The sequence below is a fragment of the Anabas testudineus genome, chromosome 22 (assembly GCF_900324465.2).
Source record: "Anabas testudineus chromosome 22, fAnaTes1.2, whole genome shotgun sequence".
Classification (NCBI taxonomy): domain Eukaryota; kingdom Metazoa; phylum Chordata; class Actinopteri; order Anabantiformes; family Anabantidae; genus Anabas; species Anabas testudineus.
The window spans coordinates 9,778,733-9,800,955 of record NC_046630.1 but is presented as its reverse complement, the minus strand read 5'-3'; the positions used below and the strand labels follow the sequence as shown (position 1 = coordinate 9,800,955).

The following is a 22,223-nucleotide window of genomic DNA, read 5'->3' as shown; positions in this document are numbered from 1 at the left end:
GCGTGTCAATCTGTGCTTTCTTCTCCAATCAGTCATGATGAAAACACAGTAGATGTGAAAGCATGTACCACAGTATCCTGTGTCACAAGAAACAATCCACTGTGGTTTAAACTATCCGAATTAGGCAGGACAATCTAAAGGTAGAGGTGGAGGTGGTATACTCTCACTGAGTTTGGTTTAGAGCAACCTAACCTGAATTAATAGTATTAATTAAAGTGAATGAGCCCAGTAGAAATATAAATGTTTACATGTTTACACACAGTTTTAATCTCATTAAACAGAAGATACTACAAACAACTAAGCACACACAAACAAGAAAAGGAAGATTAATCTACTTGCTTGTGTAAATCTGCCTCTGGCTAAATGAAATATTCTACATTGGCAGCTAGTGTGACTCTAATCTGAAAAGCATACAACACTGCCACCGTATGGACACAGACACACATCACTAATGAGGACATAGGGATGACTAGAGACAGGCGGCTACATGGCATCATGTTGTTCCAGTGAAGGCAGCACAGCCAGGGATGTGAGGCACACTGGAATAAACCTAATGTAGATTAAAATTATTATTAAACAATGTTAAACAATGAGAAATATTAAATACCCTTCATTTAACTGTTTTAGTTTACATTAAGTTTAATCACAGTCAATTTAAAATTTACTAAATTGCTTATTTGTTCTGTATAATAAACACAATAGATGTGTACTATTCTGTCAGAGGATAATTGTAAGACTCAAGCAACAGTTATTATTTCAGGGAGTCCATGTGAAGCATATTTCAATTAATGTCTGAGCAACAGTCAGAAACAATGTTACTGTCATAGAAAACTGGGAAACTGATAGTTGAAAAGTCACAAAAACTTTTATGAGCCCTTCCAAACCTGGAGACCTCCCCCCTGTGAGCACCACCTCTACACTGAGTCTAGATACAACACTGCCCTCCTGCGGCAGACACCTGGTATTACAACCGGCACAGGACGCGCGCGTCTCTCGCTTTTGGATGCAGGATGGATACAGCGGGAAGCAGAAAGTGCGGCCACGGAAGCTGTAAGTTGGACCTAGTCAGGGAACATCAAGCAGATGTCTGTTCCCTCGTGAGCTGCATGTTCCCGATGAGGCGTGAGATGCAGGGAACGCAGTGACATGCTGCTGCGGCTGGGACGCGGTCACATGGTGTTTGGACGGGCAGTCGTCAAAGCCACATCAGTGTCGATCCCCGCGTCTCACATCAGTGTGGAGCCAGTTTTCACCGCGACCTGCTGACACTGGGCGATCCCGGCTCGGTTATGCCTCACAAGAGCAAGAAAGAAAAGGTAAAGTGGCTTTTGAAGCAAATGCACTTCGTTGAATGTTGGTGTGAGATGATTCACCCCGTGTGTCATTTTGTTTGTTTGGTTCCTCTCTGTTTAGGAGTCCTCCAAATCTGGAAGGTCTAAAAAATCTGGAGGTAAAAATGGGCCTGCAGAGGACGGAGAGGTAAGAGATTTCAAGTTCTCTCTAGTCCTGCAGGGTTTGCATTGGCTTCTTTATAAAAACCCACAATACATATTTAAACATATACATGTAAAGCTGCAGGGAGTGTGTTTTTCATTGTTTATTGAGGTCAGTGTAAGCTTGGTTTTTTCACAAAGTAATTTTATTTAGGGGTTAATTGATGGTACAGTGATCAAACAACTATAAAGCCAGAGGACTAGAAGTTCCCTAGAAACTTTTTTTGGCCTTTGGATCACCAATGTTTTGATCCTGTAAGGTTGTTACACAGATGTGCATGCATTTTTAAAAATTGTACGCTCATTTATGCTGCAGTTACTTTCACTGACCAATGTTTGAGTTCCCTGGGATCTGAATAGTCATCGTTTTTGGTTTAGTGACCTTTTATCCGTCTAAATTGCATGCGAAGGTTCTCATGTGACATCATGGCACGATCTTATGACTTTATTTTCTAAGAAAATCCTCACATCCCGCCCCGTCGTGCCTAGTTCAGCTTCTGAGTATAATACGAGGCATTGTAGTGGCTATTTCTGTCCCCATCATTTCTGACGTACATCAGTGATGTCAAGTATAGTACATTGAGATTGGAGAGACCTGATTGATTGACTGCTGGACGTGCTGTTTGTTCCCATTGACAGTTTTATCTGCTCCATCTATGCTTGATTATTCTGTCCACTGAGGTTCATCACTGACTCTGACAACAGATACAGTACGATACACCACCAGCTGTGATCAGGTTGCTCCACTGACAATAACCTGAACTAATTCGGAAAGGAACTTGACCTTAACCACACCCCTTAACCCTCATTCCTTCAACCCTCTTTCTCTCTCCTCTGCTCTCCTCTCCTCTCCTCTTCCTCTCTTTCCCTCATCTTTCCTCTGGACTCCACAGTGACACTTAAGTAAAGTGATTCCTTTGTCATTTCCTTTTGGGCAGGAACTACCTTGCCCTACTCTGCTGCAGTAACAGGAGACCTTCCTCTGCGACTCTTGTTTCTGCAGGGCTCAAATAAGAAAGTGCCTCCATCAACTCAGCTGATGAGGGTAAAGCAACCAGGGGTCACACTCGGCCGTGAAGAGGGAGAAGAGGTTCAGCACTTCCTCTTTTCCCCTCAGTGCTAACAGAGAGCTACATAAACTACCTGCGCTGGCAGGTATGTCTCCTTCAATATACAGTATGCGCATGAAGAGCTGTCACTCTTTACTCCACACTTTCTGTCACATGTTCGTCCTCTGGGATAACTCATAGACACACTCTTCTTCTGGAAAACGCTAGAAGACATCTATCCAAGTTTGCATGTTTGGCCTATATGGATGAAGGGAATCATATTAACAATTCATAGCCTTGGTGGATCCTCATAACCGCCTTTTTAACCTTGAGATCTCTGCCCGCTACATAATTTATAGATACGTAGACTGCCCATCAGCTTGATCTGTAATGCAAATGATGTGCAATCAGCTGCATCTCCAGTCGTACGTGGAAGAAACAGATATTACCCCTGGAGGGCTGACTCCGGTAAGACAACTCTGACTCAGACAGAATGGACAGGAAGACAGTGGTGGAATCTGGGCCATCCAGTAATAACTAATAATAATCCCATAATATTAATGTAAGCCCAATCCTATACTGTACTTTTGTATATTATGTAATAATACAGTCTGAATAAATAGGGATTTGGACTTCCTCTTTCATAAAGTTATTTTAGTGATCACCAATCAGCAAATTAAACATTGTAATTAAAGCAAGACTAGCTGGCACCACAGTCAGTGTTTTGATTTACTGTATTGATTGACTCTATTTGTACATGTCGTACTGTTCATTGCAGATTCTTAGACGATACAGCAAGGTTGAGGTCTGAACACTTACATCAATCTTTCATGGCTTCTTTGTTTACACACCGCATTACAGGCAGGATCTGGTCTAAGTGGTTTCCTGTGAGCCATACAGAGCTATGCTTTGTTCTCATACCTGGATGAGCTGGGTGACACAGGAGAGGAGAAACAACAGAGGTGTGGCAGCCCAGAGGATTTGCAAGTTTGATGGAGACATAGCCACAATGTGTCACAATTTATATTTTGTATATTAAACCATGCTCTGTGTGTGAGTTTTGAGATGAAACTGAAGGGAAAGAGATTGTGGAGAGATGAGGAAATAATCTCCCTGAACCTCGGGTCGATAGCAGTGACTTGGACAAACATGCACGAACAGGCAGGGCCTTCAATATTATCACAAATTTACACTCCTGACAGTTCAAGGACTGATCTGTGATTGTAGACTTTGCAGTTAGAGGTCAGATGCAGCCAAGATAACTGCTTGCTCATTCACACGCTTGCAGTGGATGAGTTGTGATTATGTAGTATGTGGTCGTTAATTCTGAGTTTCTTTCTCATCTCTTTTCACTTTAAAAGATTAAGTGATAGATCAGTATGACTACTTAATTTTCAAGCAGATATACCATGCAATTACAACCTTTCTAAAGTGGCAGTGTTCTGCTTTTCTCTTTTTTGAGTTTTTTGAGTGTTTGTGGGGGGAAAACACTCAAAAAATCTGCAGACTTAACACTGACAGCATTAATTGTTCTTTTCTACTTTAATCTGGAGAGCAGCTCAGCCCAAACATTGTTTGCATAGATATCCCTGGACTAAGGAAGTCTTAATTTTGAATTATTAATTAATTCAACAGACTCCAGTGCAATATTCTTAGTCTTACTAACATTGTGTTGACAGCTACGTATATCAGGACACAAGACCTCTAGCTATAGTCTATCTAGTCTCCCTAAAGAGGAAGGAATTTGTTGTTACGTGATTTGTGTGACACTGAAGACAGTGTTATTGCCATTTATATAATGATTTATTGCCTATACTTGTCTTCTGGTTTACTTATAATAAATAAAAAGACTTGATCTTTGTGTGAGGGAGGCAAATTTTATTAGTTGAGAATTCCTTTGTTTGCAATGTCATCTTATTTATTTGACACTGTGTTGTTCTTCGTGCTATATTTAGTGTCTTCTCTGCTTGTAGCCACTAAAGAAGGCTTTTATTAGAATGGCCTCTCATGGCTGTAGACTCATATTTTGTTGTGAACGTGTATGTGTATGTGTGTGCTTGTGTCTCGCCTCATAATATCGAGTGGCTACAAATGCGCTGCAGGGCAACACTGCATGATTGCTGAAGAACAGTAAACAGCATGTTGTTCCACATGTTAACAACATGAAACATTTAGAGATGGGATTGTGTTGCACAGAGTTCCAACAAGGACTGTGCTGCCATCTTTTGGTTGAAAGCAAAAGTGCTTGTACGCCATTAGAAATAGTGTATTTCTGAATTCATAGACAAACATCCCGTCTCATTAACCATAAAACCACGCACCACACCAGCAAAACATGATGAAGTTATTGCAAAGCTTTTTTTGCAGTTTCAGAAACCTATGTTTTTGCATTAATAACACAAACTTCATCATTTGAGTAAGCACATGAAGCAACATCTACGCTGACATACATGTTGTAAACCCACAGGTTCCAAATCTGTTAAATAGGCTTTAAGTAAAAAATATAGTATTACACCACCAAAATAAGTAAGTTAAAAGTTTCCTTTTATTTGTTAAAATCTTCTGTGCTGTAACATGCCTCAAACAGCATAACAGTAGAAGAATCAAAATCTACTAGGCCGTAGAACTTCATCCACATCACATGCAGTGTTGACTCGTGTCGTAGCCAGATCTCTATCCAACGTTGGTCTCTGCTGTTGTCTACACTAAATGTTTACCTGGGACTTAAATGTAGTGTTCAGGGTTTGTTGTCAGTGAACTCTTAAAACAGTAATATTGAGAGTTGTCATTTCATTATTTGGGTATAGTGTCTGGTAAAGTCTTTTTATATCAACAACAAAAACCATGAATAGACCTAAACCAACTAGGTGTTAGTCTGCCTTTCAGTACTTTAATCTTTAACTGGATCTTTAAAAGCCAGACAACAACACTTTCTTTTAAGAAAAGGCAAAGTAATACTCCTAAATAGCTGGGCACTGTTGTTTTTAGAAAACATTTTCTCAGTTAAGATAAAGGAGTTAATTTTGGAGGAATATTTTCAGCTGACACATTAATACATAAAATTATGCAGTGAATGACTTATATGCCAGTAATTATTATTTCTAGCAGAAGATCGCTGTGTTTGTGGGATTTGCTCAAAATAAACTATAGTGCTTGTGTTTCACGATAATGAAGGAACATGTCAGTGCAGTGTGTTGGCTCATGTGTTTTAAAGTCCTTTTTAAATTACTGACTCTGGGAAGGCCCAGTAGCTAGAGAGGTCAGGGGGCCCCTGGAGTCCCTGTACAAAGTCACTGCTCATATTTCTTGTTTGAAAGTAGAAAAAAAAAACAGATGCAAAACAATTCAAAAGAACAATCAAACAGAAACACAAAACTAAGCCAGCGTGGGGGTGGGGGTGGGTTATCCGCACTACAGAGTCTGTCTTTACCTAGGGCCCATTTTCTCAGAATCCATCAGCTGAACACATAATAATACCTATTAAAAAGATCTTGTCGTAACGTGGGATTTGGTAACAATTTTTGACTTATTGTTCTGCTAGTATAAAGTAAGTGGCAGCTTTCAGAAAATACCAGCATCCGTTGTCATGGCTGTGGAATGTAATGGCACCTCTTGGAGAGGCTCTGGCCCCTCAGTGAGAGAATGCCAAGAGCGAGACCTGCTTGGTGACACACTCGGCCCTCCTCTCGTCTCCCAACACTAGTTTTAGTACAATCCTAACTTATTACTACTTAATCTGACAAGAACAATTGTTATTTTCATTTCTATTTGTGGGTCAAATCTGTATCTCTAAACCAGGCATTCAAACACATATGAATGGGATGTGATGACATGACACAGTACATCGCAGCCTCTTCGGTGGAATTTTAATTAGTTGTTCCACATTAATGGAAAACACAGCTCCATTTGTTATTAAATAACTGGTTAATGATGTGGTGTTGTGAGCCCCACTGTTATGAAATCTGTGCTTGTCCCTGTGGTGTGAATGTGCTGTGTCCTCTGATAAATCACATGAAATGAGGGGAAGCTACTTCATTATGCAAGCAGATTATTCATTTGCCACCTTGGAGCGTTGTATGATGAAAATGACTATTCTGTCAAGCTCTGGTCTAAATATACATGACCTATTTCATTTAAAGTGTACATAGCTATGCGTCTTGTATCACACCTAACTGTTTAACTAGAAAAAACAAACGAGTTGGAGTCATTAGATGAAGTTTCACACAGGCTGCGAATGCTGTGTGGAGCTACAGCAGTTTCCTGCATTGTGTACTCATGCATTTTATATTCTGCCCTCTCGCTTTCGTTTCCTGTTTACAGCTAATTTTGCTAAGCCCATGCACGTCACTTAGAATAACATAATGCAGCAGATTCTGCCCCGAAGAGTGTGCGAGTCCTGAAACCGTCTCACAAAACACGTTTATGTGGAGTCCCAGAAGGTGCTTGATGTGTGTAGCCATGTATTGTGTGGTCTTTCAGAGCTTGATCTAATCATTTCTTTGATTTCATGGTTATAGGCAGCATTAGATTGACATGGATGTTCATCTTGTGCACTGGATAACCACATCTTTCTACTGAACTCCTTTGGTTGGGGACGACTAAGTTTTGAGTGCCCTAAAAGTCCTGTCCTCCACCCTTGGTGTAGTGTTTTCACGTCTCCTTCTGTTCCTTATTGGATCCAAAGATGTGGGGCCGCTTCTGACCTTCTCCTCCACCTTCCTTTGAAAAAGAATCAAGCGAAGATGACTGGAGGAAACACTTAAGGACTCGAAGCCAGGGCCTCTCTCTCTCTCTCTCTTTCTTTCTTTCTTTCTCTAAGCACACTGTGATTAAGTTATTTCCAGCTGCTTATTCTAAATCAGATTAAGCTGAAAACCCCTGCTAATGGTTAAACTGTGGAAAAGACTCCAGTCAATCTGATCCAAGCAGCAGCAGCAGCAGCAGCAGCAGCAGCAGCAGCAGCAGCAGCAGGGCCTGTGAGTGGAGGGGAGGAGCCACACCAAAAAAAAAAAAGCCAATTATGTCCCGCCCCCTGTGCGTTCCCCCAGCCAATCGGCGCCGCTCTCTCCCAGCAGCCTTGGCCCTGATTGATCCAGAGCCGCCTGAGCTCAGCCAATCAGCCGGCTCCTCCGCTCTTACATCACTAACTAGCCAGTTCCCTCCAGCAGCACAGAGCTTCATTTTCTGATCTGCTTTTGTGCTAAAATGGAGGCTGGCCTCTCGCCCTGAGTGGATCGTCTTCCTGGTTGAGGTTTAGATGTTGACATGCAATAAATCTGGAGACAGGATGGTTGTGGATGCACCCAATTCCAATGGGCCTTTTCAGCCGGTGGCTCTTATGCACTTCAGAGGTACGTAAGGACTCATTATTCTTCCTGTATTGTCCTAAGGTTTTAACAGGAGAGAGAGAGAGGGCTGTTTGTAGCTGTGCTCCTGTTCCCCTCCACTGGTTTCTGCTTGGTTGGTCCTGAATTCACATGCTCGATGTAGCTTCGTTGTTTCGGTGTCGTGGAAAGTGGCTTCATCGTATTTGAGAAGGAGCTTGGGACTGTTTGCATAGCTGTGAGACTACATAGAAATCTGGTTTTACTAGCTAGCTGCTCTCTGCCCATCCCCCCGCCAAGCTAGTGATGTCAAAGGAAGTGAGGTCACAGCCTAGGGAAGGGTCTTCTCCTTAGTTTTCATGTGATTAACTGTAATTGCCTCTGTATGTTTGTATGTGATTATGAATATTAGCCCTCACAGGTCAATCAAATACTCCTTAGCTCCTTGCTGGCTGTTTCACCCTCACACTCCAGCTCCTCCGGGTGCAGAATTGGTCACAGTGTGCAGACTGTGGACAGTCACTGCTCTGCAGCAGGCAGCAGCCCCCTTTTCTCCATCTCACCACCGGTTTTCCCATGTTACCGTCTTATGAGCAACACTCATCATGGCTTCTTTTAAGACGAGTCACAAGAAATGCAATCCCAGTTTCTCTTTGGTGCCCTTGCCAACAAGGCACTGCTGTCAGTGTGACCTAGTCATATTTGTCACAGTAGAGCAGTAATGTTTTAGGATTACAGCATCAGGCTCAGCCTCGTAATGTGTGTATAATGTAGTCGGTCACGTATGAAAGGCCCAGCCTGTTACCACCATGTTTGAGTGCAGCCCAGTGCTGGACGAAGCCTCTGGCATTTATTGATTACACTCTATTGAGCCACAGAGATGACTGCCGTGAATGACAAGTCAGTGTTTGGGAACAGTCGGGCTCTCTCTGCCGTCTTTCTCTTTCCTTTCTTTGTGTCACTGTCATTATCGCCCCATTCACAGTAAATGTCTCGCAGTTTATACAGATCCTTCAAGGCTGTGTCTAGAGTTGAGCCTGGAGCTGATCTGTATGTGTCTTATGTTAGCGCTTTAATGACCTCTTAAGAATGGTTTTCATTTCCCTCACACATTTGCACATGTACTTGGGAAACTGAAACTAATACTAAAGGAAAACCCTATGTATTTGTATATGGATATGTACAGGATTAGGACATCTTACCCTGTTTCTTTTGGTTGAAGCAAATTATTTAGTTTGGGACTTTTTTATAGGCTTTACTTACACCACAGAAACAATACAGTGACTCTTCAGAGTTATGAGGAGTGAATTATGGTTCATGTGACACTACTTTGACACACATTCAACCCTGTATTTGGAAATGGAAAGGTGTACTTGAAGTATGAAGAAGGCCTTTAAACGTCAACCGTTCCCTGTCTGAGATGGTTCTGCGATCATCTTCTCGCCTTCATGTGTCACAAGAGGCATCACTGAAGCTATGGATCAGTCTCCAGTGTGACAGTGGTACATGCTGAACCTACCTAGCTATACTCAGTAGTATACATCCTGACTGCAGTCTCAGCTGTTGCCTACAATGCTGCCAAAGCAGATTTAATGAATGAATGTGGCAAAACGAGTTTCTCAAATGCTTTTAAAAGTGTAACACAATGTCCCTGTATATAGTTATAAATAGAAGCCAGTCAATGTTTACATTGATCATAACATGGTGTCAATAAAGCAGATTGCCAAACCAGTCCCAGCTCCAGGCTAGCAGCTGTTCATTTGACCCATTTACAGAGGAAAGATAGACTGTGGTTCCAGTGACTCTAGCTACTTATCTCTTTTTAAAAAGTTTTTAAAACTTTCTGTTCTTCACAAGACACAATATTCACATATACATGTCTGTTCCCCCCCTCCTCTCCTCGGGGAACAGGCATGGCTGTGACATTAACAGAAGTCACATTGTGGTTAATATTAATTTTGGGGTTTTATCTGTTACACAACAACCTGCTGGCCATTTTAGGAGTGCACAGAAACTTTATAACACAAGCAGATCCCGATCAGACACGGCCAGGGGTGCGAGACTTGGCAACACATTCCAGTCCAGCTTCATGACCCAGTGCAACCAGCCCAAATAACCAAATATGCTACAGCTCATGCCAGGGAGAGAGTGATGAACTGGAAGATAACGCACACAAATAAATAACCACTAATTTGATCCTCCTTCCTGTTGATGTTCACTTTGCAAAACACTTTATAGATGATTTGGATCACGTAATAATAACGATAAATGTCTCTGATACTTGTCCTTTTTTTCCTGTTGTGACAGCACTTTTGTCCCTCAAATCCTTATGGAAATGGACGATAATGACACTACACACACCTGCCCCCTCTCCTCTGGAATTCCCAACGTCTCACTGTCACCGAGATAAATTGGCCAACTTGAAACTGATTCTGCAAAAGTGTGTGTGTGTGTGTAAGTGTGTGTGCGTGTGTCCCAGCCAAGTCTCCATTATGTCTGAATAGGATTTCTCTCTTCTTACCTAGAATCTGCCTGTTTGCAAGAAGTGTGTGTGTGTGTTCCTCTATTCTGCACCATGGCCTTTTATGATTCTGTGTGTACATTGAGTAAAATTAGGGCATGAGCGAATAGGTTTAGCAGTTTAATTACAAGACTTATCATGTTTTTAATAGTGTCTTCTTATTGCACACCTGCGTGACTGAGTTGGTGAGGAAAACAAAAATTGTGCCCGTTTGTTTATTTGCTCATTACTTTCAGTCTAATTAAAACAAGATGGAGTGCATCAGAGCGATGCTAAGACCAAATTAATTTATCTTAAAGTAACGTGGCTTTATACACTTTTTAGTTTGATACAAATAGGATGTTTGTTCTTATCAGCTGCTTATTATTTATGCATTTTCCTTCTGTAACTATCTTGTAAAACCTAATTTGCTGCAAACTTAATCTTCTTATCTCAGTAATTAGAATGATTCTGCCCACAGGTTGCACAACATTGATGGGAAAGGAATGAGATTCATCAATTTCTTCCCCCTTGACGTAAACACTACGTATACATCTGACGTAAATCAGTTCATTTATCATGTGCGGACAGCATCTGAGCCACCCCACTGTTAATGCCACACCCTTTACTGATTAGTAATTACAGGGTATAGAAAATGCACTAGAATGAACTGTCAAGGTTTAACCCAGTAGATAGTGGATATGTCACACTGTGGTTTGGTTTACATGTAAGGAGGATAACAACTTTGTCACTGCATTTGTCAATGTAAAGCTGCTGTAGGCTTTACAGCAGGAGGCAGCGATTGATAAAAACCTTAAAATGAATGATAAAAATGTATCAAAGCTAACCACAGTTAAGTATGTTTAATAGGTGTATTATGAATCGCTAGCAACCAAATGAGAGCATCTTGGTCTGGCAAACCTCCTATCTGTACTGCATGTAGCTGCATCTATCAGTTATATTAACCCATAGCTGGGTTTGGTGGCATTGTGCATTTGCCTATTTAATTGCAGCTTCAGCTAGAGTAACATATCAAGAGTCAAATCAGTCAGTCAGTGAAAGAAAACTCCTCTAAAACTGGAGGTTTAGTTTCAGTACAGTGTATACCTATTGTATCCTATGGAGGCGGAGGTTCTTGTAAAGCTAAGCAGCTGCTGTCTGTCGTATGTGTGCACATGGCTTCAGGTTTAAAACACAGATGAGCATCTAGTGTTGATTCTTATCTAATGCTCAGCAAGAACAAAATTAAACATTAACTAACATATAGCACTATGTAAAAGGAACTCAAACAAATCACAACCTTGTGTATTTTCCACATTCTGATTTTAATCGTGAAAAGAATTGTGCCATAACAGCCGTAATTAGAGAGGCTGAGGGAGATATGAATGGTTTTCTTTAAGTGAGACTTGTAAATTTACCATGAGACGTAATAAGAGATAAAGAGAAAGAAGCTTCATCAAAGTTATCTCACATAACAACACAATTATAGAGTCACTATGTGCTATTACTGCACCACATGGACAGGTACAATAGGAATTTCGACTTACCAAAATGGTTATTTCCTCTTTGTGTTGTCATGTGTGAGGTGTTTACTCTGGAGAAGAGTGTTTGTTTACAAGCTCGTGCCCTTGAGTTTGGATGGAAATGAAGAATGGAAAACACGAGGAAAAAAACTGTACCGATACACATAAATATAGGTTTCCTGTTGAACTATCTTTTCATATTTCTCAGTGTGTGTCAAGTGGCTAGACTGTGACCGTTCACCTCGTGCCTTAATCCTCTCATACTCTTCTCCCTCTCCATCCTGTGTTCTCTCCTCCACTCTGCTCTGTTGTTATCCTCCCCCTGGGCTCCAACCATCTCAGCCTTTCTCTCAGTGCACTTTAGTCTCCATGACTCATGTGCCAGTCAACATCACTCTCTTGCGGCCTCCCATTTCTTTATCTATCACGTTGCTGTTCTGTTATGATTGAAGTAACCCCCTCCCCACACTTCTCTTGTGGGCCTGCATTTTTTTTTTACGTGGCTCCATTCTCAAATATTCTCAATCGCTTTATTTCATCACTGCTGTGTAGTCCTGTATTTTATTTTTTGATCGTCCCTGGACGCTTTTCCTCTTTTTTCCATTTGACCCACCTCCCTTTTTTTTTTTTTTTTACTGTTTCTTTCTTTAGATGTGGCCCCCGCGGAGCAGGAGAAGCTCTTCATCCAGAAGCTACGACAGTGCTGCGTTCTTTTCGACTTCCTGTCTGACCCGCTGAGCGACCTGAAATGGAAGGAAGTGAAGCGGGCGGCGCTCAGCGAGATGGTGGAGTACATCACCCACAACAGGAATGTCATCACAGAGCCCATCTACCCAGAGGTGGTGCACATGGTCAGTAGAACTGGAGGGGTTGTTGGGTTTTGCGGTTGAAGCTGAAGTTGTGGGTGAAACCTGGGCTAAGAATAGGGGCAAACTGTGGCCGCGGGACAGAGGGGAACTAAGAAGAATAATGAGTTTCTGTCCCAGCTGATGTTTGTGATCAGGATCTGATAGGGTTTTTTCTACTTAGGGCAGAAGTGCTGACTTTCTTAAAGTGTTAGCCTCTGATTATCTAATCGGTCAAAAATTATTTGTTAAAATAAAAATAGCTTCTGTTGGCATCCCAGTTTTTTTTTTCTATGAGACATATCACATAAAGAACAGAGTTAAAAACCAAAGCTGGTCTGTAACTTGATCAGTGGATTAGTTGTTTTTCAAGCAGAATTGTGAAAGATTTGCTGGTCTTCTCAAATCTATAGGCTTAGTTAGTAAACTGAATATCTTTGGGTTTTGGATTGTTGTTAAGAACAAACAAGCAGTTTGAAGGTTTTGACTCATGCTCTGGGCTTTTTCTGACATTTTATAACCATAAGGACAAAAAAATCGCAAGGCAAAATGGTCAGTTGCACCTGAAGACTTGACTAAGCTTCTGTTTGACACCATGAGGGCAAATCACTGATCTTTTTTGATGGATCTGGCGTCCACATTTATATCATTTTTTAAAAGAATGAACCAAGTTGAAGCCGTTGAACTACAGACTTGTTTCCTACTCTATATGGCCGACTCATTCATCTGTGCGTGAAAAGCTTTATATCATAAGAGGGTCATTCAGAGCTGAGAATTTTCCCCCAGGCAGTCCATGATGGATTTTACATTTTTATCCAAAGCATTGTGATTTGTTTGGGATTAATTGAAGAATTGTTTTTAGATTTGCGGCAAGTAAACGTAACCATCAGAGCATCATGATGACAGATGTCCTACTTAACCTTTCATCACAATCTTTAGTGTGCACAGAAATTATGCTATAAACATGATGCCACGTTTTAGAAAAGCATCAAAGCCAGCAGTCCGATTGCTATAATCGTGGTTTATGACATTTTAAAGTCTCCATTGTGGAGTTAATGCGCAGTCATCTCTGCGGCCTGTTCTGGTTGAAGTGCTGCACAGCCCGGACAGTCTATCTACCTTGTAGCTTGTCTGTTCAAACAAGGCTTCCAGTGTTTCAGTAGGCCACCTGCACTGTCCCATGATCTGCCTGGCAGGGAACAGCAGCCCACAGGGGAGTCAGTTGACACTATGAGACCAGAAACACAACACACTTGGATTATTGTGGTGCAAAAGCTTGGAAGCCACTTGCAAGGACAAAGTTTACATTAGCCTAAAAGGAAATATAAATTAAGCATAGCTATGATGGGACATTTGTAATTATTTAGAATCACAGACAAATATAAATTGTTGTTAAAATGATTCTAGTACATTTTATTAGAAGATTAAACACACTCACTAACTGCCTAAATTGTTCCTCATCAATAACACAAAGGCTACAAAATTTATGATGGCAGCATTTAAAATTAACTAACTTCACAAGCAAGTGTGTCTACTGCTTGGCTCTCTCTGGCATTGCACTCACTTTGTGTGCTTCTTACTATATGGAGACTTGTCCCAGAGTTGTCTGTGCTGTAGCAGAGTGAAATGTAACAGTGTTTTGTAAAAAGAGAAAAATCTCTTGTTGAAAACAGATTTCAGGTGCAGCTGTTTGATGTGGTTTCATTGTTGGTTTTACCATACAGCGCATCATGACGTCAAACATTTACTCAAGAATGGGAAACCTCTGACAGGAAGTCAAGATTGTGTATTTGTGTTATAATGAGAAAACTCTTACCCAACCTGGGCAGAGGCATTAGCATTTTGTTTTTTAAACTTAGCTATTAGAGTGGTTGCAACACTAGCTATGGCTCTGGGTTATAAAAACAATAGGATGTGGACTTAAACAGCATTCTGTCTAGGAAAACAAACACTCATGGTATCATTTTTCATTTCTCTTCTTCCAGTTTGCCGTGAATATGTTCAGAACATTGCCTCCATCATCCAACCCTACTGGAGCGGAGTTTGATCCAGAAGAAGATGAGCCAACGCTTGAAGCTGCATGGCCACACCTCCAGGTTGACATTTTAATGAGTTATTCATCTGCAAAATAAAAAAGCCCTAGAGCATTGCTTAATGCATTTCATTTGCTGCGTGTAATCTCTATAACACAGAATGAACAGGCAACCATTCTCATGTAGATATCCAGCCAAAAATTTCTCTTCAAGTGTCTTCAGACCCTAAGTCTCTCTAACAAGATAACTTTTCACCTCCACGATGAACATCATCATGTGTTAACATTGCGATCTTGTGCCACATGCTCTCATTACACCTCTACCAACCAGTGTTTGTGTACATCTCTCCACACAGAGCAGCACTGATCATCCTGCACACTTTCCTCCCCAAATTGTTCTTGATTCATTTACCTCTTTCTTTCTTTTCTTCTCCTTTTTGTTGCAGCTCGTCTATGAATTTTTCCTTAGGTTTTTAGAATCGCCCGACTTTCAGCCCAATATAGCGAAGAAATACATCGACCAGAAATTCGTTATGCAGGTAAGACAACAATAATTTAGCGACCTCTCAGCTTGTGTAATAGAAACCCAAATGATAAGAAACACTTTGCACACCAGCCGTGGTAACATTTCGCTTTTCTTGCATTGTAGCTCCTAGAACTATTTGACAGTGAGGATCCCAGAGAGAGAGACTTCCTCAAAACTACCCTCCACAGGATTTATGGAAAGTTCCTGGGCCTGAGAGCATACATCAGAAAACAAATCAATAACATTTTCTATAGGTCAGTGCAGTAACCATTGCTGTGTTCACATATAAACATGTATTCAAAGATAAATGGGCAACGCATGAATCATTCGCTTTTCTAGTTAATATGGAGCCTGTGTATTGCCTCTGTTTGATCCTACAGGTTTATCTATGAGACAGAGCACCATAACGGCATAGCTGAACTACTGGAAATACTTGGAAGGTATAGCCCTTTGTTAACATTGTAGTGTCCTTGTGGGTTTTTTTTTTTTCCAGCAACTTTTCTATTGCTTTGAATTGGTGTCTTTTATTTCAATTGATCGACTCATCACACGTACCATTGCACTTAATTTCATGTCTGACTTGATGTAGTGGCAAGTCAAAGTATGAGATTTTTCCATTCCTCACCACCTATGCCACACTATATATCAACTGTATTTTTTTTCTTCAACAGCATAATCAATGGATTTGCCTTACCACTAAAAGAAGAGCACAAGATTTTCCTGTTGAAGGTTTTATTGCCTCTGCACAAAGTCAAATCACTCAGTGTCTACCATCCACAAGTAAGTTTGCTAAACAAAAAAAAAACATACTGTATGTGTAACTCATTTTATTGGAATAACTCTATGGAAATATGACCACATACATTATCAGCCAGTTCTTTGCCAAACCTGCTTCAAGTTTATTACAGTCCTCCTGTCATTCTTGAAGACCAGCCAGCTGGTCTCTCCCTGTGTCCCCTTTACCTTTTAGTTTTCCTCCATATAAATTCAAATACTTTGACAGTTTAATGATCAGTATTTGTTGTTTATGTGTTTTGCAGCTGGCCTACTGCGTGGTGCAGTTTTTGGAAAAGGACAGCACTCTAACTGAGCCAGTATGTCAAATAGAAATGTGTTAGAATCATTTTAATTTTTTGCTGCTTGCTGAACTCCGTTATTTAATTATTTTTCCTCTTATCCTCTTCAAATCCTTTGACATCATCTCAACAGGTGGTCATGGCTCTTCTAAAGTACTGGCCAAAGACTCACAGTCCAAAGGAAGTGATGTTCCTCAACGAGCTGGAGGAGATCCTGGACGTCATCGAGCCCTCAGAGTTTGTGAAGGTGCAGGAGCCTCTGTTCAGACAACTGGCCAAGTGTGTGTCCAGCCCACACTTCCAGGTACCCGACGGTTTACAGCAAACTTACCTTTATACCTTAGGAAAGAGGTTATTCAAGCGTTTAGATGTGAAATGTATATTGTTTCCTGTAGGTGGCAGAGAGAGCCCTGTACTACTGGAACAATGAGTACATCATGAGTCTGATCAGCGACAATGCGGCAAAAATTCTGCCGATTATGTTTCCTGCTCTGTATCGCAACTCCAAGACCCACTGGAACAAGTAAGATGGTCGAGTTTAGTCCTCCACATGTTCTGCAAGTTCAGAAAATTACTTTTAGATATGTCATTTCAGTTTGCATCTTTGGAGAAAAGAATAATTGTGGAAAAGAAAATATAAATAAAAATATGTTAATAAATTACCAACAGTTCTTAAGTTTATATTTTGTCGAGTTGAGATTTTAATGTAAGTCTGATACTGACGGGCAAAACTGGCCTTTACATGTTACATGTTGCTTGTACTTGACCAACTTCTGCTTGTGTGTGTTCACAGGACCATCCATGGCCTCATCTACAACGCTCTGAAGCTTTTCATGGAGATGAATCAGAAGCTCTTCGATGATTGCACACAGCAGTTCAGGGCTGAGAAAAACAAGTAGGCAGCAACACTGACTCTACCAGCTCAAGCTTTAAAACACATAATTACAGTCAGCATTAAGATCACAGCTGATTGAGTGTTGGGTTTTCATGTGTCCGTGCAGTTGAACAGACTAATGACTTGTGGTTTGGTTCTTTGCTTAACAGAGAGAAGGCGAAGTCAAAAGAACGCGAAGAGGCTTGGATCAAAATCGAGAACCTCGCCAAGTCGAATCCACAGGTGAGCAGTCGGTGCAACGATTTAAACATGTCTGTTTTTCCCTCACTACTACTGTGTGAGTGTGTGTGTGTGGAAATATTAAAGAAGTGTAGACTAATTTAGTTGCTGGAGTAGTTCTCTTTCCATCTTATCCACATTTTTGTTTCCTTAGACTGTCTCTGTTCATTCTCGAACTTGGTAGATTATGTTTTCCAGATGATCCAAATCACACTGCTGGTAAAGATGGAAAGATCTTGACGAGTGCTCTAAAAATGTGCTTAGTTGTGGTGAAGAGTATCTCTAATATCATAGAATCCCTAAAAGTATTTAACTCAACATTAACTAGACACAGGTTGAAAATTCAGCTTTTGAAATTTCTCATCCACCCCCCCAAAAAAACAGATGTTTAATCATTGCATGAGAAAATTGACACACTTGTGTCTTTATGGCAGATTTGAAGCGACAGCCACAAGATTGTCCGTCAGCTTAGCTTTAGCTTTGTGCTAAGCTAACCCTAAAGCTATGACAGTGGCACCAAGCTTCTCATTTAACTCTAGGCAAAAAGGGAATTAGCTCAACATGTTCAGCTTTTGCTTCAAATGGGCAACAAAGTCAAAAGTTTTCAAACCACTTAGATCAGCACGACCGTATCGATGCTGTGTAGAAGGTTAATGTAAATTTAAATGCCGCTACTAACCCGTGTCGTCACAATCAACACTTGCTATCCCAATCGGCGTTTTCTGTTCCCACATCTCAACTAAAGCATATTAAAACTGATGACTGCAGTAGATCAGAGTTGCTTATTTTCATTCTTCCTTGCATGCGACTGAAAGTCTTCTCCGTCCTTTTTTGTGTTTTTGTTTTTGTTTCCCTTCTTTTCAACATAGTTCTATATGTATGTTGATTCCTCTGACCTCAATAGTCCTGTAGCAATGGAGACGGATGTCCCTTTGATAGAAGATGTTCAGAGGCTAAAAAAGACAGTTGAGGAGGGCGCAACTCAGGTAAACCTGACTTTCTCTCTGTCTCTGTTTCTCTTACTTGCTTTACGATGACAGTTTTATCCGCTAAGTTGCAAAGTCTTCTCTTTGAAGATAACATGCACTGCAATAATTACCACTTTAAATACTTTCTATATAAATTATAGTCTTTGTCTTTGTGTTTTTGGTTTGTTTGTTTGTTTTGTTTTGTTTTTTTTTTTTGTTTTCTTTTTTTTTTTTGCAAAAGTGAAACAAATATGGATGAAACACTGGAATTAGGAGCTTTCTTTTCTGTGTGTCTTCTCCCTTGGCATGTTGTTTAAATGGTGCTAGATCCCCGGAGTGCTCAATATTGTGTGTGTATGTATAAATAATGAAATGAGCAACTACATAAATAGTAGTAGTAATAGGACACATTGTTCAAAGTATAATTATTTTCACGAGTTGTGACAACACCCCTGTCATTATGTGTAAAAAATAAAACAAACTCTGAAATAAAAGAAAACTTAACACATAATACATTCATCGCAATTAGCTTAGTTCTAATCATTTATTAAATAGTTTCACTACTAATGGTTTATTTATGTTTTAAATGACCCATTGATGAAATTATTTATCTAACTGTCCATGTACGGCTGGCTTGTTCTTCTCTAACTCACTTAGTCTTGGTTTTCCCTCTGTTAATACGATTTAGATGCATGTAACTGAATTGTGTTAAAGTCTTGTCTGCTTTGTCTTCAAGATATGATCATAACAGGGACAGTTCTGACATGTTGACAGAAGATGATGATCATGTGTGAAATGTCATAACGAAGCCTGAAAACTGTCCACGCTGTCCCATCTCACAGTTGCAGCATGACCAGAGGAAAGAGCGGCCCATGGTGCGACGCAAATCTGAGTTGCCTCAGGATATCTACACCACAAAAGCCTTGGAGTCCCACCGCAGAGCTGAAGACATGTTGACCACCCATGATGGACTCTAGATCTCGCCTCCGGTCGGCTCTTGGTTCTACGCCTATCCCTTCTCCCTTTGACAGCCATGGACATCCTCTTCGCCCAGGTGCCAGAATTACACTGGCAACCCATGTTGGGCACTCCATCCCTCTTCCTGCCATCACCTATCCCTGACTTCTTAGTTCTTCTTCATTCCTGCTGCCCCTGTGCAGAAGCCCTGTATCCCCCACCCTCAGATTTCTGCTTTCTCAGGTTGTTTTTTTCTTTATTTTGAGAGAAGCGAGAGTCATTGTGTGTTTGTTTTTTTGTTTGTTTGTTTGGTTTTTTTTTAGCCCTCGCATCATCTGTTGTGTTCGCCCTTTATTTCTCCCGTCAGTTTGTCTCACCTTCCTACTTTTTCCACCCTCACTGTAAATGTGGAACCTGGGAGTCCGGACGCCGCAGCACGGGCTCCTTCATTCCTTCTTGCAGACGTGCTCACAGAGGATTGGACGTGGTTACATAGGAACTGACTGACTCACTGTCTAAGGATCGTCTCTTGGTCTCTGCTTGGTTTTCTTTTCTGTCAAAGGGAACAAACACAGAACCTGTTGGTTAAATGAAAGACAAGACTTTCCTGTCATCTGTTGTATGTTTTCTTTATGTTTTGCGCAATCTAATGGACATCTTGTCAGTGCCAAGACTGTTGTGTTCATGTTTGTTTTGTTTCATGTTTTTATCTGTGACTTTAACGGGGATGCCCGCTTTTGTTTTCGGTCACTTGTGTTTGGAATATTTTTTACTTTAGTACACTTAAGACCAAACTGAGGCCTGTCCTTAGCCTTGCAACGTCCAGGAAAGATGGCGAGGAAAGAGGAAGCTGTCCTGTGGACATCTGACACTTTCCATTTTATTGTTTTGTGCCATGTGCCACTCTTTTATATGCTTGCTTCCTTATGTTCATTGGCAATATTTGAAGACCAGACCATAGGGATGCTTAGATGGTTCAAACAATGGTACTTACTGTTTTTGTGTTTAGTAACTGAGGAGGAACCCGAGTGAAAGCTGGATGTTTTTGCTGCCTTCATTGCAGTGTCTTGGACTTGGATGTAGCAAGAGGATGAGATGCGTATAAATGGGCGAATATGTGCACACTGTAAAATTAATGGGGATGATTATCTTTGTAAAGGAAATCTAATCGGATTTACTTTTGGACTGTGTTCAATAGGAGAGGAGGCACAGATCTGTGCTGTCACACATCTGTGTGTCTCAGTACCTAGAAACTGCACTCGGTGTTGGTTAGCAGCTGTTACTTTAGGTCCTCCGCTCAATATGTTTATATTTTAAAAAGCATGAAGGTGTAGTGGTATTGTATGCTATAAAGATTTTAAAGCCTCATGATTTAAAAAAAAAAAAATTAGAATTAATTTATTTTCCATGACAAAAATAGCTATTAACAAACTGACATTTATTATGTTTAATACACAAATCACTTGAGGAGAACTACCAAAAAGTGGCAACATTCGAAATATATATATATATATTTAAAATATGTATACACACACACACACACACACACATAGTGAGGAAGTTGTTTTTGGAAGTGTCTTCCAGTCAGTACCATTGTTTAAACTGAGGAGGTCTGCTAGATTTCTTCATATTTGGTGTGTCGTATTTCTTTGTTGTCTCAGGAGGTTAGTAACGCGGATGTCGGGTTTTGGATTTTTCTTTTTTCCTTTTTCTGGCCATTGAGGATGCCCAACGCTGAAACAGACGGGTTCCAAATGGCCAAAAAAAAAATGCCAGATGCTGAAAATAAACAGAAATTTGTGACTTGGCTTGTTAACTGTATTAATACTGTATTTGCTTGAGTGCAAAAAGATGTAAATTAAAACTACCATGTTAAACATGTACCTTTTACCTTGGAGGAATGCCATTCACCAAACCGATTTCTGTTGTCAAGGTCATTGCATTTATAAAACAGTCCTGCTTGCTGGGAGAGATGTTTAATGGATTATTATGAGTCTGAGTCAGAGGTGTTTGAGGTTTATTTTAGTGCTGAAAAACAAGTCACCCAAGATAACAAAACATGATTTCAAGATGATTTGGTGGCTTGTTCTCTTTCTGCAGGATCTTTGCAGATCTTTTAATTTTAACATATTGTTTCCAAAACATGATAACTTAAAGTGTCCTTTTGTATGTGACCTGTATTATATGATTCATTTAATATTGTATATATGATTTACCTTGTTTCATGTAGTGTTATATATCTAGATTAATTTTGTACAAATTGTCCCTCTGTACAGAATAAAACATCATTAGCAAGTGAAAGAAGTCAACTTGGCACATACCGTCTTATTTCTCCTGTTTTGGCTGTACTTTTAGCAACACAAGGATTTAGAAAGTGTTCTTTATTTTTGTTATTAAAATCTGCAAAGTTCCCTCCATCTGTTAGATAACTGACAAATGTTCATGCCCATTGTGTGCTCCTATCACTGTCTTTAGTGGTGTACAACTATATAGAATGAATAAAGAGATTATTTCAATTTATATTTTCAAATATGCATCAATTTTGGTTTTACTTCACTGAAAGGGCAAATATCCTACAACACACACACACACAAGTATACTGACTGTAGGAAGGATAAAGAGGCTAATGTTAAACCCAATGCACTCCTGTAAACCTGCTATCAATTTTTAAATAGCTGAAAAAGTTTTTTTTGTGTGTGATTGCAGTTTGCTCTCAAACACCTCATCACTATGTAAGATCACATACAGTATATAACATCTTAAAAAAAAAATCCACTTATATTATTTATGCATGTTCCATATACTGTACAAATAAA

General features: G+C 40.3%; 1 protein-coding gene across 3 annotated transcripts; it reads left to right on the top strand.

Annotated features, from left to right (window-relative positions):
* The first annotated feature begins 7,708 nt into the window (after positions 1-7,708).
* On the top strand, positions 7,709-21,795 carry ppp2r5ca (protein phosphatase 2, regulatory subunit B', gamma a). 3 transcript variants are annotated; one of them, XM_026339724.1, is made up of 14 exons: positions 7,709-7,893; positions 12,541-12,740; positions 14,720-14,830; positions 15,213-15,305; positions 15,416-15,546; positions 15,673-15,732; positions 15,964-16,072; positions 16,333-16,386; positions 16,502-16,672; positions 16,764-16,891; positions 17,162-17,263; positions 17,413-17,485; positions 18,352-18,468; positions 19,293-21,795. In XM_026339724.1, the coding sequence occupies exons 1-14, from the start codon at positions 7,800-7,802 to the stop codon at positions 19,425-19,427; spliced, it is 1,578 nt and encodes a 525-aa protein (XP_026195509.1). In that variant the 5' UTR covers positions 7,709-7,799; the 3' UTR covers positions 19,428-21,795. The 3 variants fall into 3 exon arrangements, with proteins under 3 accessions (XP_026195509.1, XP_026195511.1, XP_026195510.1); XM_026339726.1 differs by having other exon boundaries at positions 7,710-7,893; positions 18,387-18,468; positions 19,293-19,422; XM_026339725.1 differs by lacking the exon at positions 18,352-18,468 and having other exon boundaries at positions 7,710-7,893.
* The last annotated feature ends 428 nt before the right edge of the window (positions 21,796-22,223 follow it).

Bases quoted from the DNA above. Each gene is read 5' to 3' on its own strand.
- ppp2r5ca (XM_026339724.1), top strand. From the start codon at position 7,800: ATGTTGACATGCAATAAATCTGGAGACAGGATGGTTGTGGATGCACCC. The intron at 12,741-14,719 runs GTCAGTAGAACT...CTCTTCTTCCAG, and splicing joins ACCCAGAGGTGGTGCACATG to TTTGCCGTGAATATGTTCAG. The intron at 18,469-19,292 runs GTAAACCTGACT...CCCATCTCACAG, and splicing joins TTGAGGAGGGCGCAACTCAG to TTGCAGCATGACCAGAGGAA.